This window comes from Erigeron canadensis, chromosome 6 (genome assembly GCF_010389155.1).
Source record: "Erigeron canadensis isolate Cc75 chromosome 6, C_canadensis_v1, whole genome shotgun sequence".
NCBI classification, from domain to species: domain Eukaryota; kingdom Viridiplantae; phylum Streptophyta; class Magnoliopsida; order Asterales; family Asteraceae; genus Erigeron; species Erigeron canadensis.
Genome location: NC_057766.1, coordinates 26,096,095 through 26,108,797, shown reverse-complemented (window position 1 = coordinate 26,108,797; position 12,703 = coordinate 26,096,095). Strand labels below are relative to the sequence as shown.

General features: G+C 33.0%; 1 protein-coding gene across 1 annotated transcript; it reads left to right on the top strand.

Moving 5' to 3' along the window:
* Positions 1-7,818: 7,818 nt before the first annotated feature.
* Positions 7,819-12,410, top strand: LOC122604565 (transposon TX1 uncharacterized 149 kDa protein). Its single transcript, XM_043777449.1, has 2 exons — positions 7,819-8,961; positions 11,787-12,410. Exons 1-2 carry the CDS (start codon positions 7,819-7,821, stop codon positions 12,207-12,209), a joined length of 1,566 nt encoding a protein of 521 aa, XP_043633384.1. The 3' UTR covers positions 12,210-12,410.
* Positions 12,411-12,703: the final 293 nt, after the last annotated feature.

Sequence of the window (12,703 nt, the reverse complement as noted above, 5' to 3'; positions counted from 1 at the left end):
ATTATACTAGCAAAACCGAATTTTGTTGGTTATCAATGCTAATATTAAAAGTTTTGAAAAATCAACACAAAAGTCGCGCATGGTAAAAAAACCTAATATATATATATCTCTTGTATTTGGGTTGTTAAAACAATGTGTTGTCCAAATGAAACATTTCCAAAGATAGAAATGTAGCTAAAGAATAATAAAAAATTCAATTTTATTTAATAAAAGCTCTTCTAGGTCTACACAAAGAAACATTTTCATGGTTATGCATTTCCAGCTACTTCTTGTCTATATTATAATCGGCTCGTTTTGACAGTGTATATGAGTGATTTAACCCTCTTATGTCTACCCTAAAGGACATGACCTCACGTAACCATGAAAATGAGAGAGCTTAAACCAAAATAACCTACAATAATTATAATAAAAACAATAATAATAAAAAATCCGTTAACTAGACGGCAGTAATAAAATTATCAGAGTAACAACAACACCACCACAACAACAATAATAATAATATATGATAATGAGTAACGGTAAGTCTTTAACAAACTAGTTTGTCTATTTTAGTAACCAAAAAAATTCAATTTTATTTATTTTTGGACTAGTGGGCCGATTTAGCAAATAGATCGACTAGCAAGTCCTCTTAAGAGAATGGAAGAAAGAGAGAATCAAAAGAATTTAAAGCTAAAAATACGAAACAAATTGGAGTAACACAATGAACTTAGCTAAATACAGACACATAATTATGCAAGCAATTATAAATATATAAATAATAACTATAATTATCATAATAATAAGGAAGCTAAGCTTAAGAATGGACAAAAATTGTTGAAAACTGAAGTTGGGATTTTGATTTGAATTCCAACTTAACTCTAGTTGTTTATATTCTAAATTAAATATAAAAATTTTGGATTTAATTAAGAATTACTAAAAAGGAAGGAAATTTGGGCGTGAAATCTACAGGAAATAAAAACAAAACGAAGATAGGTAGAGGCGTAGAGCAAAAAGAAATAACCGGTGAATTGAAAAGCAAATAAGGCTTTGAGAGCTGTAACCAAAAGTGAAAACCAAAAAGGAGAACAGCCGTGGTCAGGTGGAGACGGTGAAAACCAAAAGTGAAGCCAAATGTTGGGTTTGTAAAGGTGGAGATGGTGAAAAATGACTGTCATGGTTACCGGAAATGTGAAGTCCGGTGGGTAGTTGCCTAGTTTGATGATTCTAACAGTAAAAAAAAGTGGGAGTCTCAATCAGGGATAAGCACAAGTCAAAACCCGGCCCGGACCTGCCCGACCAAGATAGACCCGAAACCCGAAATGTCAGGAAAGGGAGACCCGAGACCCGGCCCGAGATGGGCTCGGTCGGGTCGGTTCGATTTCGGTCTTAAACGGTTCGGGCCCGGGTTAACCTGATTTGAACCAAAAAGTGGTTTTTGAGAATCAAGAAGTCGAGAAAGGATAAATATTAAAAAACAAAATTGGGCTCAATATATATGAACCCTCCTGCTGTTGCGGTTCACCATCACCCCTTCCAACTCCATTATCTTGTCGATCTCATATTGTAACGGTTGCAGTTGCTGTTGATTGGCAGCCTATGAGAAGCGACATGAAATCATCTTTGTCGATCTCCTCATATTGAGATCATGGCCTTTAATATGAATTGAAAATGTCATTGAGCTTTGAGATATTAATTGAATACTGAAAAGTGGTTGTACTCCAGAGGAAGGATAGTAACATATTTATGGGAGAATGTGATATAAAATTATTTTGATGTTTGATAATTTTTTTAATGGAAATTACGGTTATGTTCCAAATGGAAGAATGTAGGAATTGATAAATGTAGGGAGATATTAGACTTTTTACATTGACAATACAACTCATTGATTTTATATTTACTTTCTGTACTTATATATATTTTTTAAGTTTGTCTATATAGTACTAGGTTTTTGACCCGTGCATTGCACGAGTTAAAGACAAATTTCAACGAATAATTAACAAAAACTTAATATCAAAAAAAAAGAAAAATATTTTCACTAAAAACAAACATAACTTTTTAAAAAATTCAAATAAAATATCATCAAATGACAAAGTAATAAATATTATTACAAAAAAATATATAAAATTCATGGTAAGCGGAGTGTTTCCTTCCTCTTCCCCACTTATTTCATCCCGCTGCATCCCCCCTCCACAAGAAAAGAAATATTTCACCATTCTCTCCCAGTCTCTCCACTTAAAAGACGACAAAAATCAAGAAAATGATAATATAAGGTACGTAAATGGGTGTTCTATACGATGGGACGGTGTTCTACCCAGTCACCGATTGAAAGACGACACCACCATCACCACTTTGCTCCCCACCCCATACGTACCTATACGATGGGACGGTGTTCTACCCAGTCACCGATTTATCACTACTTTGCTTTTCTACATACTCTTTCTATTATCAAATACTGAACATAGAGTATATATAAAATATACTTTAACTTAAATTAAGACGACCTTTTTCGCGGTGATTCATTATGTAACAAAATAGCTAAAAGCCATAATAGTTAACAATTTAGAGGCCAAAAAGGCATACATTATAAATTACATGTTTTGTAAGTCTAATTATGAAAATTAAACATGAACTCATTTAATGTAGTTAAATAAAATACATAATTTTAAATTCATAATTGCTCACGTATTATATACTATTTTAAGGAGGAGATATAATCACTTATTCATTATAAAATTAATCTTAAAAAATTAGTATGTGAGAGGTTTTATAACTAAGCTTAGCTACATAACAGTCACATATTCACATTTCTCATAAAATTATAATTAATATTATTGTGCTGAGTTGCTATTGGCAATTTTTATAAAAAAAGGGTATAAAACTAACGAAGTAATAATATAATAAACTTGGGTGTGATAATACCACCTTCACTTTTCTATTTTGTATATTCCAAGTTATCTAAAGCTTATTTTGTTGCAAATAGATTTGTATTGGAGTGTAAAATTAAATATAAATTAAAATGTTACGTCTCAAAAGATATGAAATAAAAAAATTTCAAAATCATGATTCTTTTTTTTAATGAGAATTAGACAAAATATCTAAAATATAGAAATTTTTGTGAATTTGAAATATGTCATTAAGATATATTTGTGATGAATTCTTATTAATCGTGTTATTATACTCGTATATATTAATATTAAATATTTTTGGTAAGAAATTATTACTTATAGATCTCTTTAATATATACATGTTAAGTGTAATTTATTTATATAAATATAATATTTTTAATAAGTTTGGTGAAATTTTACACTGAATATCTATTATGTGTTGCAATAAAGAAATAAATATATCATTAGATTAAATGGTTTGTGTCTAACATTAAAAGTTAGAGGTTGTGGGTAATAATCCTGCTTATTACTCCCTCCATCCCAATTTAAATGTCTAAATTTGACTTGATGAGTCTTTATCCTCTAACTTTGACCATAAGTATATTTGTTTGTATAATATAATATTTAATGAAAGTTATATCAATGAAAAGTACATCTAAAGCTCAATCTATTCACATATTTTACATAAATTATGATATAACACACACGAAACAATTTCTGGTCAAAGTTACTAAAGAAAGACTTCAAAAGTCAAATTATGACATTTAAATTGGGGTGGAGGGAGTACTTTTTAATTTGTTATTTATAATTAATAAAAACAGATGCTTATGTGGTTGTTGACTGGATAATGATTTGTCAACTTCTACTCTTCTGGTACATGTTCAACGCGAGTTTTTTAACTTTTATATATATAATTAATAAAAGTAGATGCTTATGTGTTTGTTGCCTGCATGATGATTTGTCAACTTCTAGTAGATGATCAATACGGTTTTTTTTAATTTGGTATTTATAAATTAGTAAAAACAGATGCTTATGTGGTTGTTGACTGCTGATGATTTGTCAACCTCTAGTAGATGATCAACGTGAGTTTAAAGCTCGATCATCTTCTACATTTATACGGGTGGATTTTAGGTAGAAGGGTTTCGAGAGTCTTGGATTTCATCTCAGACATGCGTAATTCATGCTCTGCATTTACTGTGATGTTTCAATTACTAATTACTAACTGTAATTAACTCGCGGTTCAAAAAATAAAATAAAAACTATAATTAATTATTACTTAATGTGAACTTGTTTGAGTTTAGGTACTGAGAGTTTTATAGCTGTATTAACTACTACGCGGTATAAATAAAGCTGTTGAGTCAATTTGGTTGAATATCCAGGACAACACATGTCAATCTCAAACCTCGGATGATTTCCCAATATTGATTATAAATAGCTGTATTAACTTCTCTATCTTTGTACATGGATGATTTCCATGATATATGAAGTCACTACATTTCTTGATTATATGATGTGTAATCGGCTCATTTCTTTAGCTACTTCTTGTCTATAATTGCTTTTATTAGACGCATTCAAGAAGAGCTTAAACCCTCTTAACAGTATGTTTCCAGCTACTTCTCATGGTTATTGTCTTTGGGTAGACATAGAAGAGCTTTTATTAAATAAAATTGAATTTTTTATTATTCTTTAGCTACATTTCTATCTTTGGAAATGTTTCATTTGGACAACACATTGTTTTAACTTATTTCTAAAAAATAATACTTGCACTAAATTTTTACCTAATACGTGTTTAAAAAAGTATGTTATTTATAACATATTTAAATTTTATTTTTCTAAGATTTCGTCTTTGTTGTTGTTTATAGCGATCTAAAGCCCATCAATTTTGTTTTTCAATTCTTGGTCAAGTCAAAAGTTAAATAATTTATATTTTCTTATTTAGTCGATAATTTTTTTTTTCAATTTTACATTGTAACAGTTAGGTCTAATTCTTATATATAGTTTCTATTCAAGTATCCGTAAAAATAAACAACACATCAACATTATACTAGCAAAACCGAATTTTGTTGGTTATCAATGCTAATATTAAAAGTTTTGAAAAATCAACACAAAAGTCGAGCATGGTAAAAAAACCTAGTGTGTGTATATATATATATGTGTGTGTGTAACAAATGTGGTTCTTGACTTTTGGACTATGTGTATTTTTGACTAAGTATTAGTTAATCAATATATGTTCTAGTGCAATTTAAGGTTCAATTGAGTGCAATGTGTTCATATGGGCCAATTTATTGTTCAAGTTGAGAATTATGTGCTAGTCGAGATCATTAATAGGTGCTAAATGATTTTTCACTTAGATGACTTTCAAGCTAACTAGTAAAATGTAAATGGATCATACCCATGGGTTGTGCCCAACCCATGACCCACCCAAGTTAACCCAACCTTATCCCTTTTTCCCCATCCATTTTTCCATCTTTTTCTCTTTCTTATTTACTTACAAATCACACACACTCAAGCTCTCAATCACTCTCTAATTTAATTCATAAATTTAATGGTGTTCAAGTAGAAATCATAACAAAAATCATCATCCTCATCATCATTCTAGCATTATATCAAAAATTCAAAGTTTCAAGTGCAAGAAAAATCTCCATTTAGGTCAAATTCGGATTTGGTTGCTTGTGGAAGTTTTGGTAAGTGTTTTCTATCTCAAACTCATCACTTCTAGTTATTAAACTTGTATATCAACTAAATCTAAGAACTCTTGATCTTCCTAGCTTCAAAGTCCGAAATTAGGGTTTCAAGTTTTTCAATTAGGTCAAAAATCAACTTAGAGTCAAAAGTGATGTTATGAAGTGAATCTTTTGAATGGGTTATGTTCAAATGAGTTTTTTTATGTGCAAAAACGAGTTCAAGAACTTCTCAAAACTAATTCTAAGCCAAAAACTAAGTTTGGGTCAATTTTGTGTTCAAATGGGTCAAGAACGATTTAGACATGTAAATGTGTTAAAGAATTGGATTTGAATGATGAAACATGTTTAGTTGTATTCAAGGTTGGGTATTGTAGCTTTCAAAATCGGTTTAGACGCCTTATGTGAGTTTTGGGGTCAATTTTGGTTGTTCTTGGCTCGAATCTACATGCTGGTGCAGACCTGGGCTCATTGCGGCGCAACTCCAGGTTGCTGCGCAACAAAAAATTCAGAAAATCCAGTTGCGGCGCAACCATTCATTGCAGCGCAATTGGAGGTCTTATCAGCTTGTTCATTTTCTAGCTCTTTTTCTTATCCTAGGATCGTCCCAACCTTTCCAACGCATCCTCTTAAGACCTTATTGGTGCTATACACATCGCAAACGAGTCGTTCAAAGTCAAGTGTCATTTTTGAAACTTAATGCATGACATTAACAAAACCACATATATGTGTAGCTATCGTTTAGGGACGATACGACCTTGAGGCAACTTTGACTCATTTCCAAACTACTAGGTGACCTCTCTAAGGACCATGTTGGGTCTCAGGGGTCTTTCAAAGCCACGTTTCTTAATTAAAACCTAACTAGAGATTCGTCTCGGATAATAATGCATGTATTTTATACATTATTAGGTTGTGGACGTGTGGAGCGCACAAATCATAGTTAATCTCATCTTATATCTATCTTAACTTCTATTGCCGACAAAGGTGAGTGTTTCGTAGTTTCCCTTACCCTTAAAGAGTCGGGCTGGAAAGTGTACTCCGTGCATGATGACATTTGTGATTTTACATGTTGTGTGATGGTTGTGTAGACGTGCAAATATGTGTTTTCGTTGTATGGTTATTGTATGTGTATGTTGAGATGTTTTTAGGTTAGTCGTGTATATATGGAAGACGGTAATGTTTTTGTAAGGTTGGAGATGTGGTGGGAAGGTTGCGGGTAACCCTATATATAAGCATCAAAGGCCTTTCAAAAGTAGTATCGTATGAGGTATATACACATGGTGTTTTGGGTATCTATGGACAATGAGGGTCATGGATGATCAAATTATGTGCAATGAATACAATGAAATGCATGATGACAATACAAACGGGTACTTTTAGTACTTGATGGCATCATACGGGTACGATATGTACTTGATGACATTTTATGGGTACTTTTGGGTACTTGATGACATTAGGGACAACATGTGGACATTGAGAGACATTGTGTACAAGTGTCCAAAATCTTAGATTATGTTTGATATAACTATGTATAGGATGACATTGGTACGTGTTCTGGTTCAATCTTTCCTACGAACTCACCAACCTAGTGTTGACATTGTTTAGTACACTTTTCAGGTAATCAAGAGAATCCTAGAGCTTGATGTGCTTTTTCTAGATGATGGACTTGACCATGGATCCGTGATTCATTACCCGTTGATGGGATTTGCTTAGGATCATGAGCCATCTTTTGAATGTTATTTTTGTAAACTTTTGATGGTTGAATGCTCCTTATGCTTTTGTGACATTATAACTAAATTGTTGGGTTCACGAAATCCTTTTAATTTTATATAGTTTCGTTCTACGGTAACTCCATGTTGTGTCATGCTTTTCGGTGCATTTCGAGCCTAGCTCAGGGTGTTACAATGTATATATATATATATACTTGTATTTGGGTTGTTTTTAGTAAGTCTTGTTGACTTACTTTAGGAATTACGTAATTATAAAATAACTAAACAAGTCAAAAAAAAAAAAGCAAAAAGAGAAAGGTTTATAAAAATAAAATAAATGCTAATTACAAAATAAGTAGAGTAACTAACCCAAAACCCTAACTCCCATTTTATTTTGAATAACAAATAATATATAAAAAAAGAAAACGGTTTAGTTAAATGTTATAGCAGGAAGGTAATACATACATAGTAGACCTCAAAAAATAAACAAACACAATCCATTTGATTCAGTAACATCAACTTAAGGTAATTTCCAAAGTCCTTGCTGCGTGTCTTAAACAGGTGATGGCTTCGTTAGTTTCTGATACACAATCAGCTTTGTTAGCAAATCGTTTCATTCTTGATGGGCCTCTTGTGGTTAATGAACTGGTCTCGTGGGCTAAGAGATCCAAATCTAAGTCTTTTCTTTTCAAGATAGACTTTGAGAAAGCCTTCGATTCTTTAAATTGGGGTTTTATTGATGTTGTCTTTATGCAAATGGGTTTCCCAGTAAGATGGCGAAATTGGATGAAAGACATTCTAAATTTATCACGGGCTTCTGTGTTGGTTAATGGATCTCTTACCCAAGAATTTCAATTTTCTCGGGGTGTTAGGCAAGGGGATCCATTATCTCCTTATATTTTCATCTTGGCCATGGAGGTTCTAGGGGATCTATTCTCTAAGGTCGTGGATACTGGTAACTTATGTGGCATTGCCACCCCTAACGCAGGTGCGGTTGTTTCTCACTTAATATACACCGATGATGTGTTGGTACTTGGTGAGTGGTCAACAAACAATTTTATGAATGTCATTCGTATACTTAGATGTTTTTATTTGATATCCGGTCTTACAATGAATCCATCAAAATCTAAGTTATTCGGGCTGGGGGGCTCGACGTTTGAAACTTTAAGGGCAGTAGCTAGTATAAATAAGGTCTCTATGGGTGAACTTCTCTTTACTTATCTAGGAGTTCCAATTAGGGCAAATATGAATAAAGTGAAGAGTTGGGATGATGTAATTCATACAGTGGAAAACAGGTTGTCCAAATGGAAAGAATTGTCATTGTCGATCGGAGGAAGGGTAATTCTCATCAAGTCTGTGTTGAATAGTCTTCCTATGTACTTCTTATCTTTGTTTAAGGCCCCGAAACAAGTTATTGCCAAATTGGATGCCATTAGAAAACGATTTCTTTGGGGGAGTATGGATGAGAAACGCAAAATTCATTGGGTGTCATGGGATAGAGTCATTGCCCCTAAGTTCTCTGACGGTCTTCGGTTAGATTCCATTCAGGATATTAATGATAGCATGTTTGTCAAATGGCTATGGAGATTTAATACGGAAGATTCCAAACTATGGAGAAGAGTCATTGCATCCATACATGCACATGATAGCTCGACTAATGCATTTCCGACTGCTCGCTTTTCAAGGATTTGGTACAATATATGTCAGGTTAGTAAAGTTCTTCTCAAAAGGAATTTTAATGTTTCTTGATTCATGCATTTGAATCCGAATGAAGATCAATCGTCTTCTCCAACTTGGGTATGGGATGCTGGGGACAATGATCAGACCTTCACTGTGGCGTCATGTAAGAAAGCTTTACAAAGGTTGAATACGGAAGAGTATTATAAGTTTGATTGGAATAATTGGTTACCTAAAAAGTTAATGTATTTAGCTGGCGGGCTGAAATGAATCGGCTACCTACTAGAGATAATCTAGTGAAACGAAGATTCCAGTGACTTGCGACCTATGTCCGTTTTGTAATGAGGTGCAAGAAACTTCTGTTCATTTGTTGATATCGTGTGCCTTTGCGTCCACTATCTAGCAGAAAATTGGGAATTGGTGTAAGCTCCCTCCGATTTATGCATTTACTATTCGTGACTTGCTGGAATTACATTTGTCATCTGGGCTACAACCAGTGGCGAGTTCTATACTCTAGTCAGTCATCCTCATTACATGCTGGAGTATATAGAGAGCAAGAAATGATCTTGTCTTTCAGGGGTATCATCGTCCATCGAGAAGGTGTTCGAAGGGGTGCAGTCACTTGGGTTCTTATGGATCAAGAATCGAGGGAAAAAGGTTTCAATTTCGTGGGTAAACTGGAAAAACTTCTCTTTCATATAAAATTTTCATTTACAGAGTTATATGTAATGTATTTTTTTGGTGTATGTACTCATTCATGGAAGTATTAATAAAATAGCCATTCCCAAAAAAAAAAATGACTCCAAATTTCTCAATCCATAAAGAGGACCATTTAACTCTAAAACTTGACCAAAAAAAAAACCGAGGGGTTGAATATCATTTGTGAGTTGTCACTCTCCTGAATTCTACTTCCACCTATACATCCCATCAAAAACAAAACTATTTATTTCTACTTTTCTGAATAACTACTAGGACCGTTTAAAAAAAAAAACAAAAACCAAAAAAAAAAAAAACTACTAGGACCGTTTAAAGAAAAAAACAAAAACCAAAAAAAAAAAAAAAAAACTATTAAAAAAAGGACCACGCTGTAAATAAAGAACGAGAGAAGGGTATTTCTTACTGTATAGCCTCCATGGCCATCTGGATGGATTTGTTTTCCCCTGTTTTCTAAGAAATTCACATCCTTTCTTTCTTCAGGTAACTATTTTACTGACTCCAAATATCATACTAACTACAGTATATATGTATTTACTGTAATGTTTTCTCTCTCTCTCTCTCTCTCTATATATATATATATATATATAGTTCTATATTATGCTTTCATTTTCATTCCATGTTTTCATCTTAAATTTCTTTTTTGATTTCACATATTTGTATTTTGACTTCACTCTTGGATAGAAAAATATGTTAAGTTTCTTACTTGAAGAATCATCATCATAAAAGGATGTTATTATTATATAGCTTTAATTTAGTTTCAATTATAGTTTAAAAGCCCAAATTCCCATTAATTAAACCAGTTTTTGGCTATAGTTGGATACATTTCTAAACACTTAAACCTATTCAATTTTATTTATCCATCTAGGCATTAGAAACTTTATCTATGTAACATCCTGGATGACCCATTATGCCTGTAATAATCTTAATGATTGGCTCGTTAGCTCATTTTCCGGGTGACCCGTTAGGACTGGTTATTTGGTTGAAGACGAAACATAAGATCAAAAAGTTTCCGTCTTGTAGCCACGTTTTCTGGTGACTTTTTTGTTAGGATTCATAACTATTATAGTATTATCATAAACAATTACACGAGTATGCAGCGGAATTAATCATATGCAATATATTAATTAACAAATATAGAGAATGTGTACCTTTTAGCTTAGCTTCCAATAAATAATAATAATGATAATTATTATTAGGGTTTAAAGTAAAACCCATCTACGATCGCACACTTGACACCCCTATGTATGTATGCTAGTACCCGATCACAAACTCACAACCCTTTGTGTATAACCCTTAAAGTCGAAATCAACAAAACCCGAAAACCCATTTTTCCTTGCTAGTCGATCGAACCAAGAGAGAGAGAGAGAGAGGTTTTTAGTTAGGGATTTACAAATCTATTTGTCTTCAATGAATGAAAAACCCTTAACCCCTTTATACAGGCATTAATTGTAAGGGTTTTCTAACTTGGTGAACAAGTTTGAGAAGGATTAGGAAACCCTCCCTCAAAACCGTCCCCCCCCTTTTTCTTGTGTAATTAGGAAACAACTCCAATTCCTAATTTACACTTTAGTCTCTCTTTTAATTAATAAACATTTCGTGAACATATACATAGAGTATATGTGTCATTTCGTGTGACCCTGTTGGCTTAAATATTTTCCGGACATGCGTTTATTTAACGTAATCATATTCTAACAATTTTTTCAAACGACCGCCTGCTACTTTGCCAGTCATATGGTTGCTACATGATGAAAGTGTGACATACTGACATATTTGTAAATTGTACAATGGCCTAGCAGAAACCTATACAAAAGTAAATCGATATTCTAGACAATATAAGTAGAGATGTGAATCTGTGATATGCTCAAAATATTGTTTAGAAAAATCAAAGATATAGTTTTTGGTGGTTTTCGGTATACATATTACCCTAAAGATCTCGATAAATTTATATTAATATAAGTCTGCAATAAAATCTTGAGCACAAAAGTCATAATTCATATCTTGTTCTATAATTGGAGTTGTGTCCAAAATCTTTGTACATGGATGATTTCCATGATATATGAAGTCACTACATTTCTTGATTATATGATGTATAATCGGCTCGTTTCTTTAGCTACTTCTTGTCTATAATTGCAGACTGAATTCCCAAAATAATCTTGAATTCCAAGATGGTAATACACAATGGCGGATGCCACTGTAAAAATGTAAGATGGCGGGTTGATGCACCAGCCAGTATTGTAGCCTGGCAGTGCAATTGCTCGGACTGTGCCATGAGAGGAAACACTCATTTTATTGTTCCATCTGAAAGATTTGAGATATTGGGAGATTCTGAGAAGTTTCTCACCACCTACACTTTTGGGACCCATACTGCAAAACATACGTTCTGTAAGGTTTGTGGTATAACGTCTTTTTATACACCTAAGTCGAACCCAGACGGAATAGCGATTACATACAAGTGTGTTGATCCTGGATCAATAACCCATGTAGAGATAAAGCATTTTGATGGATTGAATTGGGAGATATCACACAAGTCAACTGGCATTGCCTCGTGTTCGAAGGTGTAGGATTGAAAATAATCATTGTTGTTTGCAATGTTGGGCATATAAGTTCATGTTAAGTGTCAAATGATGTAGACTACTAGACAAGTATATTGTTGTTTTCAAAGTACAATTGTTTGTTAACACGATGGGCTAGGTTTAGCCATTACATTTTAATCTTATGTCTGACTTATGTTTTATAAAGCAAATAAGTCCTATTATTCTATAGACATTTATCTAACAAGAATCTACATGATCTTGGTTTAAACGGAAAAGAATTAGCTGATGGGCTATCAGTTAATTTGGTATATGTCATAATTCTAATATGCATAAAAGCACATGTGAATACATATACTTATTTGCAGATAAATTAGTTGCTTGGACCGACATCGATTGGTTAACTGGAACTCTGGAAGATGGAATAGGAGATACAGATGGATGTAATACTTGGGTGTGTTGGGTGCACTGTGAGTTTCTTCTTTACTGTTTGCAATGATGATTCAGCTAGCCTATTGATGCTA